This window comes from Triticum dicoccoides, chromosome 2A (genome assembly GCF_002162155.2).
Source record: "Triticum dicoccoides isolate Atlit2015 ecotype Zavitan chromosome 2A, WEW_v2.0, whole genome shotgun sequence".
NCBI lineage: Eukaryota > Viridiplantae > Streptophyta > Magnoliopsida > Poales > Poaceae > Triticum > Triticum dicoccoides.
In genome coordinates this window covers 759,603,217-759,624,760 of record NC_041382.1, presented here as the reverse complement: position 1 = coordinate 759,624,760, position 21,544 = coordinate 759,603,217, and the positions used below count along the sequence as shown (strand labels likewise).

At 43.4% G+C, this 21,544-nt stretch overlaps 1 protein-coding gene and 1 long non-coding RNA gene across 2 annotated transcripts; both read left to right on the top strand.

Moving 5' to 3' along the window:
* Positions 1-488: 488 nt before the first annotated feature.
* Positions 489-1,890, top strand: LOC119352347 (transcription factor MYB80-like). The gene is made up of 3 exons (XM_037619016.1): positions 489-621; positions 1,174-1,303; positions 1,476-1,890. Exons 1-3 carry the CDS (start codon positions 489-491, stop codon positions 1,798-1,800), a joined length of 588 nt encoding a protein of 195 aa, XP_037474913.1. The 3' UTR covers positions 1,801-1,890.
* A 542-nt stretch (positions 1,891-2,432) lies between these two features.
* Positions 2,433-6,515, top strand: LOC119357034. Its single transcript, XR_005172111.1, has 3 exons — positions 2,433-2,498; positions 2,584-3,967; positions 5,992-6,515. It is a non-coding gene; the product is annotated as an uncharacterized LOC119357034 (long non-coding RNA).
* Positions 6,516-21,544: the final 15,029 nt, after the last annotated feature.

Here is a 21,544-nt window from a genome sequence, read left to right as displayed (position 1 = left end):
CTCTCTCTCTCTCTGAATGAATGTGCTTGCCGAGAAACCTGTGAAAATTCAGGATATTTCTGTTATTCAGTAATAGCCAGTGGGCGTTACAAAGAGAGCAGAAAACATCTCTCAAACCGATCCGATACTACTCCGGCGATTCTCTTGCTTGCTGGCGCGCTGAATTTACTGTAGTCCAGCAGAGAAAGCGGAGCATCAACGAGATGGCGAAAACGCGACGGACGCCGCCATGCTTGCCTGGACTGGGGGTACACCCGGCGCCGTGCGGGTGGGCAACCTGCCCCGTCCCCCAGGGTGCTCACGCCTTCTTCACCCATCCCGTGCCGCCAGCATCACGCACCAGACCGCGCGGCCTGCACCTATATGTACTTCCCAGCTCGCCGGCAGATACAAGCGCCGCACGCCGATCGAAAATTCAGACACACACTCGCAAGAAGGCGCCCACCGGCGCGAAAGGCGGCCCGGGAGGTGGTGGAGGCGGCGCCGACATGGGCCGGATCCCATGCTGCGAGAAGGAGAAGGTGAAGCGCGGGGAGTGGACGGACGAGGAGGAGGACAAGCTGCTCTCCTACATCATGCAGTACGGCGCGCGCAACTGGCGCCTCATCCCCAAGAACGCCGGTGAGTCCGTCCGCGGAGCGCTGAAGTGAATGTCCTTGCCGCTGAACGGACGTGGATTTTTAGAGCATTTGCACCTAGGCCTGCTATCCTATCTCTCTAATATCGTTTTAAGATCCGTGTGACACAACTAACTTTTTATATGAAATTTTTTCTTTTTTGTTTCTCCCACATAGAGCATATCTTGAAGTCCAAACCTATGCAGCATGCCAAAGCTTTCTAACTAGAATCTAGGATAAATCTTTTAGAATTTTTGTCCGACATAAATACTAAAAATATGATTTTTTAATCAAACAATACGTATTTTATATATTTATATTTGATAAAAAAATCTGAAAGATTTATCCTAGATTCTACCTAGAAAGCTTTGCCACGCTGCATAGGTTTGAACTTCAAGATATGTTCTATGTGGGAGAAACAAAAAAGAGAAATGTATTTTCACGAATCTTAAAGCAGGAAATGGATGACTAGATGAAGAAGGTCTGGATGCATATGCTCTAATATATATTTTCGGCCGCAGAACGAGGTCGTTGCACTGCTTGCCGCGGGTGACAGGGCTGCAGCGGTGCTGGAGGAGCTGCCGGCTGCGGTGGGCCAACTACCTGCGGCTCAAGCTCAAGCACGGCGAGATCACTGACGCCGAGGAGCAGTCCATCATCAAGCTGCACTCCGTACTGAGCGACAGGTACCCCCACTATATGATCCACGCCGTCTCGTTCCTCGTCCGAGCTAGCTAGCTAGCTAGATGCATCTCTCTGCGTTTTGCTTTTTGAGTAGTTTGGATTGCTTACCATATAGGAGTATGTCACATGGTCTCTCTGCGTTTTGCTGATCAGCGCGTTGGCGTTGGCATGCAGGTGGTCGGTGATCGCGGCCCAGCTGCCGGGGCGGACGGTCTACGACGTCAAGAACCACTGGAACACCAAGCTCAAGAAGAAGCTGTCCGGGATGGGGACACCCCGTGGGGCAGCGGCGTTGCAGGAGCAGCAGCACAACAGCAGTAGAGCGCGGCATCTATTTTTGTTTTTAACGAAAGCGCGGCCTCTAATCTCCGACGTAACCGACGAGGTGCACGAGGTAGCACATCCAGTGCAACAGCCTGAACTAATGGGCAGACGCCTCTCTGACGTCTTATCTTCAGTTTCGACAGTTTCGTCAGTGTTAGCATCTGTTTCAGACTAAACTTCCTAGTATTTGCTAGCTATGTCAGTCAGTGTCACCGCGTGATATCTATTTCAATGCCATCTACTATCTGAGTGTGTGAACAATATAGGTTCCTGGTTGTATACTATATTTTCTTGTGTGGAATTTTCAGGAGTAATTTTGGTTAGTGGTGGAAAGATAGTGCTGTGGTCAAAGTCAAGGCGAAAGCGAAAGCCAACGCTGGTGGCACAGGCTAGTGATGGGTATAATCGTTCTGAGATAAGGCGTGTTAGTGGCTACACTGTAGCCAGTCTTGATAGAAATGGGTTCAGCAAACGCAAGCAACAACTTATCAAGTTAGCTACATTTCAGTCAGCTGACTTTTTAGTTTTGGTTCAGTCGAATTACTAGTCATTGGATTTTGCTTTGAGATTTGTGCCTTGTTTTTCTTTTTCCTATGTTAGCTGGTCCAGCTGGGCTGCGTCGAAATCGACTGACGCTTTGTTGTGGTTCAGTCGATTCTGTGTTCGGGCTCGTTCTGCTTTCAGGTGCCCGTTTTCTGATGGTTCGGCTCCCGTTAACAGGCTGCCAGCCCAGCCCGTTGCAGTGGATACCGAGCGTCGGCCGTTCTCGTCTCTTATCTCCTCGCTTCTAGTATCCTGTCAGTCACTTTCCCCTCTCAGTTTCAGTCTCTCTTCTCCTCCATGTGTCGTCGCCTCTTCCTATGCAGAGCTAGGGTTCGTCGAGTTCGTCCTCTCCTCTTCCTATCTAGTTCTGCTTTAGTTTCTAAAGAGACTAAGATCTTGCTGTTAAAATTTGCAGGATTTGCATCTCGACGTTTTTCTTGGTTTAGGAGATCTCCTTTGCTGCTTCTGCTCTTTTCCAGGTATATTTTTTTGTCTTGAATCTTCTTTCTGTGTAGTTTTTGGTCAGGGTTTCTTGTTTAGCATGCTATCTTGTGTAGCATGCTTTCTCTATTGATTCTGTTTTCTTCAGATTTGTTCCAATGTCTGCCAGGTTAGGGTTCTTTTGTTGTTGGGGTAGTACAAGTAGATCTTTATGGTTCTTGTCTATCATGTTTCAGTTAAGGTATCTGTTTTCTTCAGATTTGATCTAATTTTTGCCTGATTAGGGTTTCTACAGATATGTGTTTATGGTTCTTTGTTTATCATGCTTAGATTAGGATTTTCGTTGTGTTTATATTTTGCTCTGACTGTTGGCATGTTAAGTTTACTTTTGAGATTTGATCTGATTTTTATTTAGTAAGGTTTTTTTCGTTAATCTTAGATATGTATGTCTTGAAAGGTCAAATCCTTTTTGTTTATATTGTTAATCTAATGCTATTCATAGGTCGTGTCACTATTCGCCGTATTTGATTTCGTGAGTTTTTGTATGCAGTGTGTGTATGCTCTATGTTATGTCAAATCCTTAAAGTTTTTTAACTATCTTTTTGTTCTTATATTTTTTATTATGCTGATGTTTTTATTTTTAGTTCCTGTATTTGTAATATTTCTGTACATAGCTTTTTTAGTATACTGGTGCTTGTAGTTTTTGGTCCCTGCACTTATAATATGCTTGTTCCTAGCTGGTATAGCATGGCTGTATTTGTATTTGTATTTTTGTAAAGCAATTTGCTTGTATTGGATTTCTGCAAATTTTAAAGGGCGCATGTGCAGTTTAGGTAGATTTAAACTGTCCTGATAACCTCTAAACAAAAGAAATAACATAATCTTTCAAAAATGAATAAAGGGCGCATGTGCATATTTTAATCTAAGTAGAATACAGTTAAGTGATTTTCCTAATCTTGCATGATTACTCTTTGCTTTTGAGCAACTTACGCAAATTTAGGTCCATGATCATGCAATATCTTCAGTTTATATTCATGAATTTGGTTCGTTGTATTACTTACATCTTCACTTCTTTGAAGATATCTACCTAGAGTTGGAATTCAGTTTTTGAGTTTTCTTTTTTATGTCCAATATGCTTTAATTAGAATGTATTTTTTTGTGTTCTATAGTTCATCTAGGTTCTCTGGGTTTTTTATCCCCTGTTGGGTAATTAGATAATTTTTCCTTTTTATTTAAGTTTTATTTTTTATTTTCTGTATGTATGGTTTGCCCGTGCGCCGTGCCTGCCGTTCGAGCCACCCGGAGGATTTCCTCAAGTGTTTGATGTTGTCCTTGACGAGGATTGCTTCATGCGGATGGTGAGTTGTATCAATCATTTCTTTATAGCTATATTTTCTTTGTAGACATCAATATATCCGTATATGTTTACTTAGTTTCTGCATTTCTTTTGTATAATCATGGCTAATACGGAACTCGTTGAATTAAGGGTTCGTTCCCCATTCTTTGACTAGGTTGTCTTTGTTTGTAGTTATATTAATCATTTGTTTTATAGATTGTGTTAAGGGCAATTTTCTTGTATTGGATTTGTGCAATTTGTAAAAAGGATTTTTATAGGATGTATTAAGGATTTATGCTGTGTTTACATTAGAAGTTTTCTTTGTCAGAAAATAAAAAACATACTTTCTTTAGTTTACTTGTGTACAAGTTTTATCTGTATAAATTAGAGCTACCCATGTTTCCCTTTTGAAATACACTGATGTAAACACAACATCATGAAGTTTTAGTTCTGGTAGTTTTTGGTGAATTAACTTGTTTTAATCAGCTTGAAACTGTACTAGTTTTTCCATAGTTCATCCTATGATTTCTTCTTTTTTGATTAACTACCTTTGTGAATGTGTATTTGTAAAAAATATGTATGTGTAAGTTTTATCTGTGTATTAATGTTTTTTTTCTAACCATGATGTTTTGGCTAGTATATCTAGTATGTCTAGAATTTTTTAAAGATAGCAGTACCATTTGTTATTTTTTGCAGTTATTCTTTGTGTGCAAGTTTCATGTAAGACTACTATAATATAATTTTTTTATTACACTAGCTTGATATTGTTCTTAAATTTTCATAGTCTACCTATATGTTTTTATATGTTAATTATGTTTTTGAATTGATAACTACAACATCTATTTTGTTAACTTATTATAAGAGCCTAAGTATGCATGTAGTGTACATTTATATCTCCCCAATGTTTTTGCTGCTACAAGTTTAGTTCTCCCTACTTGCAAATTTTACAGAGGTGTTGTGCCTTAGCCGTTTTCAATCAGTTTGTAATTGAACTAGGGGGGTAGATGCTACGTTTAACTTTTCTAATTATGTAGACATGCTATTTGTACTATTTTTTCATATGTTGCTCTTAACCAACAATTGCAAGTTTAGATTTACGTATATGCAAGTTTAGTTCGTATGAAGAAATTTTTTAATCTCTGATTTTAGGGTGGTTTTCTGCTCTACTTGTAGTTCGACAACTTGTATTACAAACAGGCGCAATTTTACTTCTTATGATTAAATTTTCAATTTCCGCCTTTAGGTGGGTGTTCTGCCTTTCTTGTAGTTCAACATTTTTTTGTACAAGTACAAACATGTTATTTTTTAGTGTAGTATGAATTTGTATTGTTCAATTCTCTGAATTTCTGACAGCAAATGTACATTCAAGTGGTCTCACTATTTTTTTCTATTTCCGGTTACATCATTTTTTGCTGGGCACTAAAGAGATAGAATATAACTTTTCTAATTATGTGTTGTTGTTGAACAACTACTACAAGTTTAGTTCTCCCTACTTGCAAAATTTACCGAGGTGTTCTGCCTTAGCTGTTTTCAAACATTTTGTAATTGAACTAGGGGGGTAGATGTTACGATTAACTTTTCTAATATTGTAGACATGCTATTTGCACTATTTTTTTATATGTTGCTCTTGACCAACAATTGCAAGTTCAGATTTATGTATATGCAAGTTTAGTTCATATGAAGAAATTTTTTAAATTTTGATTTTAGGGTGGTGTTCTGCTCTACTTATTCAACAACTTGTATTACAAACAGGCGCAATTTTACTTCTTATGATTACACTTTCAATTTCTGCCTTTAGGTGGGTGTTCTGCCTTTCTTGTAGTTCAACATCTTTTAGTACAAGTACAAACATGTTATTTTTTAGTCATAAGTTATAGTATGAATTTGTATTGTTCAATTGTCTGAATTTCTAACAGCAAATGTGTATTCTGGTGTTGTCACTATCTTTTTCTAGTTCCAGTTACATCATTTTTTGCTGGGCAGTAAAGAGACAGAATATAACTTTTCTAATTATTTGTTGTTGTTGAACAACTACTACAAGTTTAGTTCTCTCTACAAGAACTTTGGGCAATCGGAGGAGAAGGACGTAGCATGGAAGAAATGGAGAGGATGGAGATCTATCGAGACACCAGAGGGCGGCAGTATCTGAGTTTTGTTCATGCGTCCATGGTGGCGCCGCTGGTGATGGGGGAAGGAGGGACAAGGAAGAAGACCTAGTTATATGTCCGTGAGCTGGATCCAGATCTCTGAAGGTAGTGGGTTTGGTTTCTTAGCAGGGTCAGGCCCGTTTAATTTTGGGTTGTATAGATGGCAAAACATCAAAAGGGGTTTCAGCGCTGGATCAGTGATGTTTTTTTTTTCTTTTGGGCTGATTCGACTGACGCTTAGTTCGGGTCAGTCAATTTTCTTTTGCTTTCCATCATTCTGCTCTTCTTTAGGAATCGACTGACACAATTGTAGAGTCAGTCGATTGACTTGTAGTCGCTCCCACAACTTATTATGTATCTACACCCGTTGCTACTGTAGAAACAAATTTCAGATTCTTATTTTTAGCAAGCCGCATCGGAATTTGATCAAGTTGCACGTAATTGCAACTCTCTGGGTAGTTTAACACAGTTTTTGTTTCCATGGGCAGTCTTACAGTTTTAAAATATACTTTTACTAGTTCCCAAGTCATGATACGTTTGGCCTGTTGCGTTCCTTTGAGATGTTATATTTGAAAGTATATCGGTGCAAGTGAGAGAAACTAAGGAAATGGATGAACAAATTGTAAGTGCTACTTGGTGCACGTTTCTCTTATATCTAATGTTGCAAGCTCGTGAGCTAATTCATCCTAGAAAACTACAAACTGTGTGTGTGTGTGTGTGTGTGTGTGTGTGTGTGTGTGTCTCACTGTGTGCATCTTAATCATGCAGAAGCTTGGTGTGTGCTCATTGGTTCTGTATCGATCAACGCGACAACTTAAATGAATAAAGCTCCATTATACTATAGAATAAAATGTCCTGCCTCATTTGCTGTGAGTCCATAACGCACTCCACACTGTTACTAGTGAAACGAACGTCGATACAAAATTCATATAAGGCTACCTGTAATGGGAGCATCATAGCTAGTACTCCCTCTATAAGGAAATATAAGAGCATTTAGATCACTATTAAACACACTTATATTTCTTTACAGAGGGGGTATCATGCATGCTAACGAGATAATTTTGATAAAGTGTCATAGAATTAAATAAAAAAAGAAAGGGATTGAGTATCATAATAAATATTTTAGTACTACAGGTTTTTCATGGCAACAAATAAGATCATGTAAGAATTGATCTATAATACTATGCATTACGAAGGTAGTATCATATGCATGATAATAACTTAATTATGATAGTACCCACTACATGCAGTAATTTGAAAAGCAAACTTTTTTAGCAATTATATTTATCTTCATAATTTATTTCATCTTTTATTAATTATTATATGCAACACTACAGCCAATCAATCAACATTCCATGATACTAACTTAATTATGATACTACCCACTATGGGCCGTAATTCGAAAAGCAAACTTTTTTCGCAATTATATTTATCTTCATCTTTTATCAATTACCAATCAATCAACATTTGTTCTCAACACTAGTAGTATTTTCTAATATAAAAGAGAAACAGTAATATCTCTTTCCACGTTGCCTAGCTACAACTAGTATATCTCTAATTACGATAGAGAAGTGCAATTTTTTTGTGTGCTCGCACAGTTAGTATTACCTGGAAACTTCTTAATCGTTTGCAATAACTGTACCTTGGACTGACTTCCAAGTCCTCCTTCAGCGAGTCCTTACTCCTTTTCCAAACTCTCAAAGTTTTCCAAGTCCTCCCTCGGCGAGTCTACAACGGCAATCACTTACCCCTTTTTTTCAAACACTCAAAGTTTGCCAAAGTCTTCTTTGACCGCTGAGCACACAGGAGCTATTTGCCCCTGACTACAAGCCTCCACAAATTTTAGCCAACTAATCTACAACCTTTCTTCATCCCACTCCTTCAAGCTTCAACTAGCTATGGATGGCTGCCAAAACAAACTTACACTTTAGTTACTTCCCTATAAAGAAGAGAGCCCTGATCCTCCCTAGGCAAAATCACAAACTCTTCACAACCATGCACCTCCTCCTCCTGGCCATCACGGCCTTCCTCGTCCCTTTAGTCCTTGCCATGTCCATCCAGCCTCTCACCGACGACATGGCCAGGCCCAGCCACCTCATGGCGATCAGGAACACCGGCCCCTTTAGCGCCGAGCATGTCAGGCTGCTGAATGAGATAAAACAAGATGTTATGAAGTTCGTCCTCATCAACATCACCCTCCTGCTCGTCACGCTGACGCTCGGTTTCGCCAAGCAGGCCCTCACATTCTTCTTGCGTTCCATGGGCTACTTCGGTGATCGCTACTCACTCGCCGATGTCATCCGCAAGGTGATCAAGGGAAGCAGTCCGAAGGGCCCTTCGATCGCCATCGCCGGTGCCGACGCACTTGGGTTCACATGCATGGCGCTTCTGGGTTCCATGCTTTTTTACATGACGTGCCGCCGCTCAGGGGTGTTCTCTGTCGAGGGTCTCATCTTCCTCCTCACACTCGTCGTCTACCTTTATCTGAATAGTTAGCACTATTGGGTTTATTATCTATAAATAAGATATGACTGTGATCATAGCAACATCAAGTATGGAGTATTGGACGTAAACTCTTGACATTGCTAAACAGTAGCAAACATATGTATCTCACAAGTATGTAGTAGCTTGATTCATGTTGATGTACTCACTGTTAGAGAAAGATACCACAATTACAATTGGGAAGTACATGTGAGCGGTTCCTTGGTGTCATTCATGTTGTCAATACAACTTCAGTACCACTTAAGAGTATCTCTAACAGATTCATTATAATTTAGAGGAGCAAACACCCTTCTATCCTTTAGAGGAGTATATTTGCTCCTCTGAAAAAGTGTGGTTTCTAACCGAACCGGAACCGCTAAACTGAACCCCCGATAGTTTATATTTGGCTCATGCATTTCGTCGAACACTTGCAGCACACACAACAAACTGTCAGCGAACCGGGCGAGCGCCAAGACCCAACTCAACCCTCAGGCCGGCCCAGAAGACAGCCTCGCCCACCGGCTCGACTTGCCGGCCCAGAATGGGCCCGTTAAAGAGTTTACTTATATCTGTAACGATAAGATTCGAGTGGCGGCTGGCAGATGGCTAGGTAGTGTGTGTGTGATATCTTGTAAGCGGGGTCTCCTTCCTCCGCCTCTCCGAATATTCTCCTGTAGTTCGAATTCGCCATGAATTGAAGATGAAACCTTGAGATGCCTTAACAATCTGGTATCAGAGCCACCTCTCCCCCACCCCACCCTGCTGCTCTGGAGCTTCCCGGCCATCACCACCGCACGCGACTCGCTAACCGGCGGCGAGCAGAAGCCATGGAGAAAATTTCCCCCGAGATGAAGGCCATCTACAAGCTCCTCCGCGCCGACTTCGACGCCGCCCTGTCCAAGTCCACGGCGGAGCGCAGCGAGGAGATGACGGAGGCCTTCGCCAAGCTGGACTCCAAGCTGGACCAACTCTCCAGCCGCATCGATGACGTCAAGCTCGCCATAGGCGTCGATCTGGACGAGCTTCGCGGCGAGATTGGGACAGATAGAGGCGCCGCGTCGTTTCCTCCCGCACCGCACTCTCCGCGCGCCACGGCGGTGCCGATGCGCACTCGGCCCCCGAGCAGCGGCTCCAGTGGTTCTGATGGGTGTCGCTCTGAAGCTGAACAGAGGAATTCAGGTCCAAAATATGTGCCCCCACCTGTTCGAGGTATGTCTACAGATCCGTCTCATTCGCGTTAGATTATTGGAACTGGTGAAGGATTCAGACCGTACCAGCTAGATGGCATGAGTTTTGGTCCATGAATTGAATTGCCTCGATTCGATGGGTCTAATCCAAAGCTGTGGCAGTCTCGATGCGAAGATTACTTCAGGTTTTGGAATACACCATCGAACCAGTGGATTCCTTTTGCGTCGGCTTTGTTTGAGGGTACTGCGGCACGTTGGCTTGAATCAGTGCAACGCCGCGCCCCTAATGTTTCCTGGACTGAATTCTGTGAATTATTGCAATCCCGTTTTGGTCGCAACAAACATCAGAATATTCTGCGGCAGTTGTTCCATGTGCGTCAGACCAGCACCGTGGAAGAATATGTTGAGCGTTTTTCAGAATTGTACGGTCAACTGACTGCGTACGCAACAGATCCTAACCCTGTGCATTATGTGACAAGGTTCATGGAAGGATTAACACCATCAGTCAGACTTATTGTGGGGATACAGCAGCCAGCTGATTTGGACTCGGCTTATGCTTTAACACTGCTATCTGAGGAGTTGAGTGAAGGTTCAGTTGGAGCAGTTTCAAGTAAACACAGCATATCTTCTTCTAGTAGAACTTCTGTCAGTAAACCAGTGGAGGACAAACGTTCTACTGACACTCCGCGTTCAACTGCTACTGAAGACCGCTGGTCTGCCCTCCGTGCTTATAGGAAATCCAAGGGATTGTGCTTTATATGTGGTAAGCGCTGGGCTCGAGACCATCGTTGCAAACAAGAGGTACAACTACACGTGGTACAAGAAATGCTGGACTATGTTCAGAGCATGCCGTCAGAACAAAGTGATTCAGAGGATTCTGTTTCAACTGAAGCCAATGCGATCAGTATATCAGCTGCAGCAATGGGAGATGTTACAGCCCCAGCTACAACTACCATGAAATTAAAAATTCAACTGCAAGGGCGATCCCTGGTTTTCTTAGTAGACTCAGGCAGTACCCATACCTTCCTGGATACTGCTACTGCAGTCACTCTTAAGGGGATCACTGAGATGCCTGTGACCATGGTCAAAGTAGCCAATGGCAGTGTGATTCCCTGCAACAAGCAACTGCTGAAGGGACTTTGGTCTTGTGCTGGACATGAATTTACCAGCACTTTCGGATCTTATGATGGAATTTTGGGTTTGGACTGATTGGCTGCACACAGTCCCATGCAAGTGGACTGGGCAGCTCATTGGCTAGCATTTCACCTGGAGGACAAACTGATTACATTGATTGGTCAGGATGCAGCTCCCCAAATTTTTGCTATGGTGGAATTGTCTGCTTTGCTGGCAACTGAAAATCCTTCTTTACATAAACGATCATGTGGCCTCGTGTTGCGGAACCGACCGGCGGCAGGGTGACCGCGGTGGTGCCGGGACCAGTTGCCAATGTTCCCGTTTACATAAACGACGAGCTTCTTCGGCAACACTAGCGACTAGATATTACCACCTCGCTATCATCCAAGAACAGATCTCCGATGGCCGTGTTGTCCTCTGCAAGCGCAAGCAGGAAATGGAACACATTCCTGCACATGTGTGACATCATCTGGACACGATGAAGTGGAGCTCCTCCGTATCTGCGTTCGATCACTTCCCGAGGGGAGGAGGGCCGCCAGGCTAGGGACGAAGAGGACGAGCACTGCCATGGCCAGAGGCGATGAAATGATGAAATAGATAATGAAAAAAGGCGGCTGCTACAAATCAGTCGGATGATTATCTAGAAAAATCATCCGCCTAAATAGCCGTACGATGCGCTGATGGCCGTTCAATCTCAACAAGGCAGCTTGATTCTTCCCTCCTCTGTTCTCGTTCAGTTTAACACCCACGCATCTCCTCTCAAGACAACGATGTCTCCGCTGCGGCAAGGAGGCCCTGCTGCTGCATGTACGCTGGCCAAGACGCGAGCCAGAGCAACTCCTTGAACTCCGGCGAACGCCGCCGACGTGCTGCGTTGCAACACCATCAATGCTGCGGGTGGACGGATCCACCGGCGACTGCTGCATCGCAGCACCGGAAGCCACTGGGGGCTGCTGTTGGAAATATGCCCTAGAGGCAATAATAAAAGTATTATTATTATATTTCCTTGTTCATGATAATTGTCTTTTATTCATGCTATAACTATATTATCCGGAAATCGTAATACACGTGTGAATACATAGACCACAATATGTCCCTAGTGAGCCTCTAGTTGACTAGCTCGTTGTGATCAACAGATAGTCATGGTTTCCTGGCTATGGACATTGGATGTCGTTGATAACGGGATCACATCATTAGGAGAATGATGTGATGGACAAGACCCAATCCTAAGACTAGCACAAAAGATCGTGTAGTTCATTTGCTAGAGCTTTGCCAATGTCAAGTATCTCTTCCTTCGACCATGAGAGCGTGTAACTCCTGGATACCGTAGGAGTGCTTTGGGTGTATCAAACGTCACAACGTAACTGGGTGACTATAAAGGTGCACTACAGGTATCTCCGAAAGTATCTATTGTTTTATGTGGATCGAGACTGAGATTTGTCACTCCGTGTAAACGGAGAGGTATCTCTAGGCCCACTCGGTGGGACATCATCATATGCGCAATGTGACCAAGAAGTTGATCACGGGATGATGTGTTACGGAACGAGTAAAGTGACTTGCCGGTAACGAGATTGAACAAGGTATTGGATACCGACGATCGAATCTCGGGCAAGTAACATATCGATAGACAAAGGGAATTGAATACGGGATTGATTAAGTCCTTGACATCGTGGTTCATCCGATGAGATCATCGTGGAACATGTGGGAGCCATCAGGGGTATCCAGATCCCGCTGTTGGTTATTGACCGGAGAACGTCTCGGTCATGTCTACATGTCTCCCGAACCCGTAGGGTCTACACACTTAAGGTTCGATGACGCTAGGGTTATAAAGGAAGTTTGTATGTGGTTACCGAATGTTGTTCGGAGTCCCGGATGAGATCCCGGACGTCACGAGGAGTTCCGGAATGGTCCGGAGGTAAAGATTTATATATGGGAAGTCCTATTTTGGCCACCGGAAAATGTTCGGGATTTTTCGGTATTGTACCGGGAAGGTTCTAGAAGGTTCCGGAGTGGGGCCCACCTGCATGGGGGGACCCACATGGACGTGGGTAGTGGGGGCAAGGCCCCACACCCCTGGTCAAGGCGCACCAAGATCCCCCCTTAGAAGGAATAAGATCATATCCCGAAGGGATAAGATCAAGATCCCTAAAAAGGGGGGATAACAATCGGTGGGGAAGGAAATAATGAGATTTCTTTCCTCCCACCTTGGCCAACGCCCCAATGGACTTGGAGGGCAAGAAACCAGCCCCTCCACCCCTATATATAGTGGGGAGGCGCATGGGAGCTATACACGAAGTTCTGGCACAGCCCTACCTCTCTCCCTACTCCTGCTCTCCCATGGTGCTTGGCGAAGCCCTGCTGGATTGCCACGCTCCTCCAACACCACCACGCCGTTGTGCTGCTGTTGGATGGAGTCTTCCTCAACCTCTCCCTCTCTCCTTGCTGGATCAAGTCATGGGAGACGTCACCGGGTTGTACGTGTGTTGAACGCGGAGGTGCCGTCCGTTCGGCACTTGGTCATCGGTGATTTGGATCACGACGAGTACGACTCCATCAACCCCGTTCACTTGAACGCTTTCGCTTAGCGATCTACAAAGGTATGTAGATGCACTCTCTTTCTACTCGTTGCTGGTCTCTCCATAGATAGATCTTGGTGACACGTAGGAAAATTTTGAATTTCTGCTACGTTCCCCAACAGTGGCATCATGAGCTAGGTCTATTGCTTAGATTCTTTGCACGAGTAGAACACAAAGTAGTTGTGGGCGTTGATGTTGTTCAATATGCTTACCGTTACTAGTCCAATCTTGTTTCGACGGTATTGTGGGATGAAGCGGCCCGGACCGACCTTACACGTACTCTTACGTGAGACAGGTTCCACCGATTGACATGCACTTGGTGCATAAGGTGGCTAGCGGGTGCCAGTCTCTCCCACTTTAGTCGGAACGGATTCGATGAAAAGGGTCCTTATGAAGGGTAAATAGCAATTGGCATATCACGTTGTGGTCTTGCGTAGGTAAGAAACGTTCTTGCTAGAAACCCATAGCAGCCACGTAAAACATGCAACAACAATTAGAGGACGTCTAACTTGTTTTTGCAGGGTATGCTATGTGATGTGATATGGCCAAGAAGAATGTGATGAATGATATGTGATGTATGAGATTGATCATGTTCTTGTAATAGGATTCACGACTTGCATGTCGATGAGTATGACAACCGGCAGGAGCCATAGGAGTTGTCTTAAATTTATTGTATGACCTGCGTGTCATTGAACAACGCCATGTAATTACTTTACTTTATTGCTAACCGGTAGCCATAGTAGTAGAAGTAATAGTTGGCGAGACAACTTCATGAAGACACGATGATGGAGATCATGATGATGGAGATCATGGTGTCATGCCGGTGACGATGATGATCATGGAGCCCCGAAGATGGAGATCAAAAGGAGCAAAATGATATTGGCCATATCATGTCACTATTTGATTGCATGTGATGTTTATCATGTTTATGCATCTTGTTTACTTAGAACGATGGTAGTAAATAAGATGATCCCTTACAACAATTTCAAGAAGTGTTCTCCCCTAACTGTGCACCGTTGCTACAGTTCGTCGTTTCGAAGCACCACGTGATGATCGGGTGTGATAGATCCTTACGTTCACATACAACGGGTGTAAGACAGATTTACACATGCAATACACTTAGGGTTAACTTGACGAGCCTAGCATGTACAGACATGGCCTCGGAACACGGAGACCGAAAGGTCGAGCATGAGTCGTATAGCAGATACGATCAACATGAAGATGTTCACCGATGATGACTAGTCCGTCTCACGTGATGATCGGACACGGCCTAGTTGACTCGGATCATGTAATCACTTAGATGACCAGAGGGATGTCTATCTGAGTGGGAGTTCATAAGATGAACTTAATTATCCTGAACATAGTCAAAAGACCTTTTGCAAATTATGTCGTAAGCTCGCGCTTTAGTTCCACTGTTTAGATATGTTCCTAGAGAAAATATAGTTGAAAGTTGATAGTAGCGATTATGCGATCAGTAGAAAGCTTATGTCCTTAATGCACCGCTCAGTGTGCTGAACCCCAACGTCGTTTGTCGATGTTGCGAACATCGGACATACACGTTTTGATAACTACGTGATAGTTCAATTAAATGGTTTGAGTAGAGGCACCAAAGACGTTTTCGAAACGTCGCGGAACATATGAGATGTTTCGAGGGCTGAAATTGGGATTTCAGGCTCGTGCCCACGTCAAGAGGTATAACACCTCCGACGATTTTCTTAGCCTGCAAACTAAGGGAGAAAAGCTCAATCATTGAGCTTGTGCTCAGATTGTCTGAGCACAACAATCACTTGAATCGAGTGGGAGTTGATCCTCCAGATGAGATAGTGATGTTTCCCCAAAGTCATTGCCACCAAGCTGCTAGAGCTTCGTGATTAACTATAACATATCAAGGATAGATATGATGATCCTTGAAATATTCATGATGTTTGACACCGCGAAAGTAGAAATCAAGAAGGAGCATCAATTGTTGATGGTTGGTGAAACCACTAGTTTCAAGAAGGGCAAGGGAACAAAGGGATACTTCATGAAACGGCAATTCAGCTGCTGCTCTAGTGAAGAAACCCAAGGTTGAACCCAAACCCGAGACTAAGTGCTTCTGTAATAAGGGGAACAACCACTGGAGCAGCATTACCCTAGATACTTGGTAGATGAGAAGGCTGGCAAGGTCGATAGAAGTATATTGGATATACATTATGTTAATGTGTACTTTACTAGTACTCCTAGTAGCACCAGGATATTGGATACCGGTTCGGTTGCTAAGTGTTAGTAACTCGAAATAAAAGCTACGGAATAAACGGAGACTAGCTAACGTATTATTATTATATAACTGTATTATCCGGAAATAAAAGCTAACTCGAAATACACGTGTGAATATGCCCTAGAGGCAATAATAAAAGTATTATTATTATATTTCCTTGTTAATGATAATTGTCTTTTATTCATGCTATAACTGTATTATCCGGAAATCGTAATACACGTGTGAATACATAGACCACAATATGTCCCTAGTGAGCCTCTAGTTGACTAGCTCGTTGTGATCAACAGATAGTCATGGTTTCCTGGCTATGGGCATTGGATGTCGTTGATAACGGGATCACATCATTAGGAGAATGATGTGATGGACAAGACCCAATCCTAAGACTAGCACAAAAGATCGTGTAGTTCATTTGCTAGAGCTTTGCCAATGTCAAGTATCTCTTCCTTCGACCATGAGAGCGTGTAACTCCTGGATACCGTAGGAGTGCTTTGGGTGTATCAAACGTCACAACGTAACTGGGTGACTATAAAGGTGCACTACAGGTATCTCCGAAAGTATCTATTGTTTTATGCGGATCGAGACTGGGATTTGTCACTCCGTGTAAACGGAGAGTTATCTCTGGGCCCACTCGGTAGGACATCATCATATGCGCAATGTGACCAAGGAGTTGATCACGGGATGATGTGTTATGGAACGAGTAAAGTGACTTGCCGGTAACGAGATTGAACAAGGTATTGGATACCGATGATCGAATCTCGGGCAAGTAACATACCGATAGACAAAGGGAATTGAATACGGGATTGATTAAGTCCTTGACATCGTGGTTCATCCGATGAGATCATCGTGGAACATGTGGGAGCCATCATGGGTATCCAGATCCCGCTGTTGGTTATTGACCGGAGAACGTCTCGGTCATGTCTACATGTCTCCCGAACCCGTAGGGTCTACACACTTAAGGTTCGATGACGCTAGGGTTATAAAGGAAGTTTGTATGTGGTTACCGAATGTTGTTCGGAGTCCTGGATGAGATCCCGGACGTCACGAGGAGTTCCGGAATGGTCCGGAGGTAAAGATTTATATATGGGAAGTCCTATTTTGGCCACCGGAAAATGTTCGGGATTTTTCGGTATTGTACCGGGAAGGTTCTAGAAGGTTCCGGAGTGGGGCCCACCTGCATGGGGGGGCCCACATGGACGTGGGTAGTGGGGGCAAGGCCCCACACCCCTGGTCAAGGCGCACCAAGATCCCCCCTTAGAAGGAATAAGATCATATCCCGAAGGGATAAGATCAAGATCCCTAAAAAGGGGGGATAACAATCGGTGGGGAAGGAAATAATGAGATTTCTTTCCTCCCACCTTGGCCAACGCCCCAATGGACTTGGAGGGCAAGAAACCAGCCCCTCCACCCCTATATATAGTGGGGAGGCGCATGGGAGCTATACACGAAGTTCTGGCACAGCCCTACCTCTCTCCCTACTCCTCCTCTCCCATGGTGCTTGGCGAAGCCCTGCTGGATTGCCACGCTCCTCCACCACCACCACGCCGTTGTGCTGCTGTTGGATGGAGTCTTCCTCAACCTCTCCCTCTCTCCTTGCTGGATCAAGGCGTGGGAGACGTCACTGGGATGTACGTGTGTTGAACGCGGAGGTGCCGTCCGTTCGGCACTAGGATCATCGGTGATTTGAATCACGACGAGTACGACTCCATCAACCCCGTTCACTTGAACGCTTCCGCTTAGCGATCTACAAGGGTATGTAGATGCACTCTCTTTCTACTCGTTGCTGGTCTCTCCATAGATAGATCTTGGTGACACGTAGGAAAATTTTGAATTTCTGCTACGTTCCCCAACAGTGGCATCATGAGCTAGGTCTATTGCGTAGATTCTTTGCACGAGTAGAACACAAAGTAGTTGTGGGCGTTGATGTTGTTCAATATGCTTACCGTTACTAGTCCAATCTTGTTTCGACGGTATTGTGGGATGAAGCGGCCCGGACCGACCTTACACGTACTCTTACGTGAGACAGATTCCACCGATTGACATGCACTTGGTGCATAAGGTGGCTAGCGGGTGCCAGTCTCTCCCACTTTAGTCGGAACGGATTCGATGAAAAGGGTCCTTATGAAGGGTAAATAGCAATTGGCATATCACGTTGTGGTCTTGCGTAGGTAAGAAACGTTCTTGCTAGAAACCCATAGCAGCCACGTAAAACATGCAACAACAATTAGAGGACGTCTAACTTGTTTTTGCAGGGTATGCTATGTGATGTGATATGGCCAAGAAGAATGTGATGAATGATATGTGATGTATGAGATTGATCATGTTCTTGTAATAGGATTCACGACCTGCATGTCGATGAGTATGACAACCGGCAGGAGCCATAGGAGTTGTCTTTATTTATTGTATGACCTGCGTGTCATTGAACAATGCCATGTAATTACTTTACTTTATTGCTAACCGGTAGCATAGTAGTAGAAGTAATAAGTTGGCGAGACGACTTCATGGAGACACGATGATGGAGATCATGATGATGGAGATCATGGTGTCATGCCGGTGACGATGATGATCATGGAGCCCCGAAGATGGAGATCAATGGAGCTATATGATATTGGCCATATCATGTCACTACTATATAATTGCATGTGATGTTTATTATGTTTATGCATCTTGTTTACTTAGGACAACGGTAGTAAATAAGATGATCCCTTACAACAATTTCAAGAAGTGTTCTCCCCTAACTGTGCACCGTTGCTACAGTTCGTCGCTTCTAAGCACCACGTGATGATCGGGTGTGATGGATTCTTACGTTCACATACAACGGGTGTAAGACAGTTTTACATAGCGAAAACACTTAGGGTTAACTCGACGAGCCTAGCATGTGCAGACATGGCCTCGGAACACGGAGACCGAAAGGTCGAGCATGAGTCGTATAGTATATACGATCAACATGAAGATGTTCACCGATGATGACTAGTCCGTCTCACGTGATGATCGGACACGGCCTAGTTGATTCGGATCATGTGATCACTTAGATGACCAGAGGGATGTCTATCTAAGTGGGAGTTCATAAGATGAACTTAATTATCCTGAACATAGTCAAAAGGATTTTGCAAATTATGTCGTAGCTCGCGCTTTAGTTCCACTGTTTAGATATGTTCCTAGAGAAAATATAGTTGAAAGTTGAAAGTAGCGATTATGCGGACAGTAGAAAGCTTATGTCCTTAATGCACCGCTCAGTGTGCTGAACCCCAAACATTGTTTGTGGATGTTGCGAACGTCTGACATACACTTTTTGATAACTACGTGATAGTTCAGTTAAACGGTTTAGAGTTGAGGCACCAAAGATGTTTTTGAAACATCACGAAACATATGAGATGTTTTGAGGGCTGAAATTGGGATTTCAGGCTTGTGCCCACGTCAAGAGGTATGAGACCTCCGACGATTTTCTTAGCCTGCAAACTAAGGAGAGAAGCTCAATTGTTGAGCTTGTGCTCAGATTGTCTGAGTGCAACAATCACTTGAATCAAGTGGGAGTTGATCTTCCAGATGAGATAGTGATGTTTCTCCAAAGTTATTGCCACCAAGCTGCTAGAGCTTCGTGATGAACTATAACATATCAGGGATAGATATGATGATCCTTGAGGTATTCGCGATGTTTTGACACCGCGAAAGTAGAAATCAAGAAGGAGCATCAATTGTTGATGGTTGGTGAAACCACTAGTTTCAAGAAGGGCAAGGGCAAGAAGGGATACTTCATGAAACGGCAAATCAGCTGCTGCTCCAGTGAAGAAACCCAAGGTTAAACCCAAACCCGAGACTAAGTGCTTCTGTAATAAGGGGAACAGCCACTGGAGCAGAACCACCCTAGATACTTGGTAGATGAGAAGGCTGGCAAGGTCGATAGAAGTATATTAGATATACATTATGTTAATGTGTACTTTACTAGTACTCCTAGTAGCACCAGGGTATAAGATACCGGTTCGGTTGCTAAGTGTTAGTAACTCGAAATAAAAGAGCTACGGAATAAACGGAGACTAGCTAAAGGTGAGCTGACGATATGTGTTGGAAGTATTTCCAAGTTTGATGTGATCAAACATCACACGCTCCCTCTACCATCAAGATTAGTATTAAACCTGAATGGTTGTCATTTGGTGTTTGCGTTGAGCATAGACATGATTGGATTATGTCTATTGCAATACGGTTATTCGTTTAAGGAGAATAATAGTTACTCTATTTATTTGAATAATACCTTCAATGGTCTTGCACCTAAAGGAATGATTTATTGAATCTCGATCGTAGTGATACACATTTTCATGCCAAAAGATATAAGATAGTAATGATAGTACCACTTACTTGTGGCACTGCCATGTAAGTCATATTGGTATAAAACGCATGAAGAAGCTCCATGTTGATGGATCTTTGGACTCACTCGTTTTTGAAAAGTTTGAGACATGCGAACCATGTCTATTGGTGTATACGCATGAAGAAACTCCATACAGATGGATCATTTGAACTCACTTGATTTTGAATCACTTGAGATATGCAAATCATACCACATGGGCAAGATGACTGAAAAGCCTCGGTTTCAGTAAGATAGAACAAGATAGCAACTTGTTGGAAGTAACACATTTTGATGTGTGTAGTCCAATGAGTGCCGAGGCATGCAGTGAATATCATTATGTTCTTACTTCACAGATGATTCGAGTAGATGTTGAATATATTTACTTGATGAAACACAAGTCTGAATTATTGAATGGTTCAAGTAATTTCAGAGTAAAGTTGAAGATCATCGTGACAAGAGGATAAAATGTCTATGATAAGATCATAGAGATGAGTATCTGAGTTACGAGTTTTGGCACACAATTAAGACATTGTGGAAATTGTTTCGCAATTAATACCGCCTGGAACACCATAGTGTGATGGTGTGTCCGAACATCATAACTGCACCCTATTGGATATGATGCATACCATGATGTCTCTTACCGAATTACCACTATCGTTCATGGGTTAGGCATTAGAGACAACCACATTCACTTTAAATAGGGCACCACGTAATTCCGTTGAGATGACACCATATGAATTATGGTTTAGAGAAACCTAAGTTGTCGTTTCTTAAAAGTTTGGGGCTGCGACGCTTATATGAAAAAGTTTCAGGTTGATAAGCTCGAACCCAAAGCGGATAAAATGCATCTTCATAGGAAACCCAAAACAGTTGGGTATACCTCCTAATTCAGATCCGAAAGCAATATGGATTGTTTCTAGAATCGGGTCCTTTCTCGAGGAAAAGTTTCTCTCGAAAGAATTGAGTGGGAGGATAGTGGAGACTTGATGAGGTTATTGAACCGTCTCTTCAACTAGTGTGTGACAGGGCACAGGGAGTTGTTCCTGTGGCACCTACACCAATTGAAGTGGAAGTTTATGATATTGATCATGAAACTTCGGATCAAGTCACTCCCAAACCTCGTAGGATGACAAGGATGCGTACTACTTCAGAGTGGTACGTAATCCTGTCTTGAAGGTCATATTGCTAGACAACAATGAACCTACGAGCTATGGAGAAGCGATGGTGGGCCCGGATTCCGATAAATGGCTTGAGGCCATAAAATCCGAGAGAGGATCCATGTATGAAAACAAAGTGTAGACTTTGGCAGAACGGCTCGATGGTCGTAAGGCTAATGAGTACAGATGGATTTCAAAAGGAAGACGGACAATGATGGTAAATGTCACCATTAAGAAAGCTCGACTTGTCGTTAAGATGTTTTCCGACAAGTTCAAGGAGTTGACTACGATGAGATTTTCTCACTCGTAGTGATGCTAAGA

Bases quoted from the DNA above. Each gene is read 5' to 3' on its own strand.
- LOC119352347 (XM_037619016.1), top strand. From the start codon at position 489: ATGGGCCGGATCCCATGCTGCGAGAAGGAGAAGGTGAAGCGCGGGGAG. The intron at 622-1,173 runs GTGAGTCCGTCC...CGCGGGTGACAG, and splicing joins CCTCATCCCCAAGAACGCCG to GGCTGCAGCGGTGCTGGAGG. The intron at 1,304-1,475 runs GTACCCCCACTA...GTTGGCATGCAG, and splicing joins CACTCCGTACTGAGCGACAG to GTGGTCGGTGATCGCGGCCC.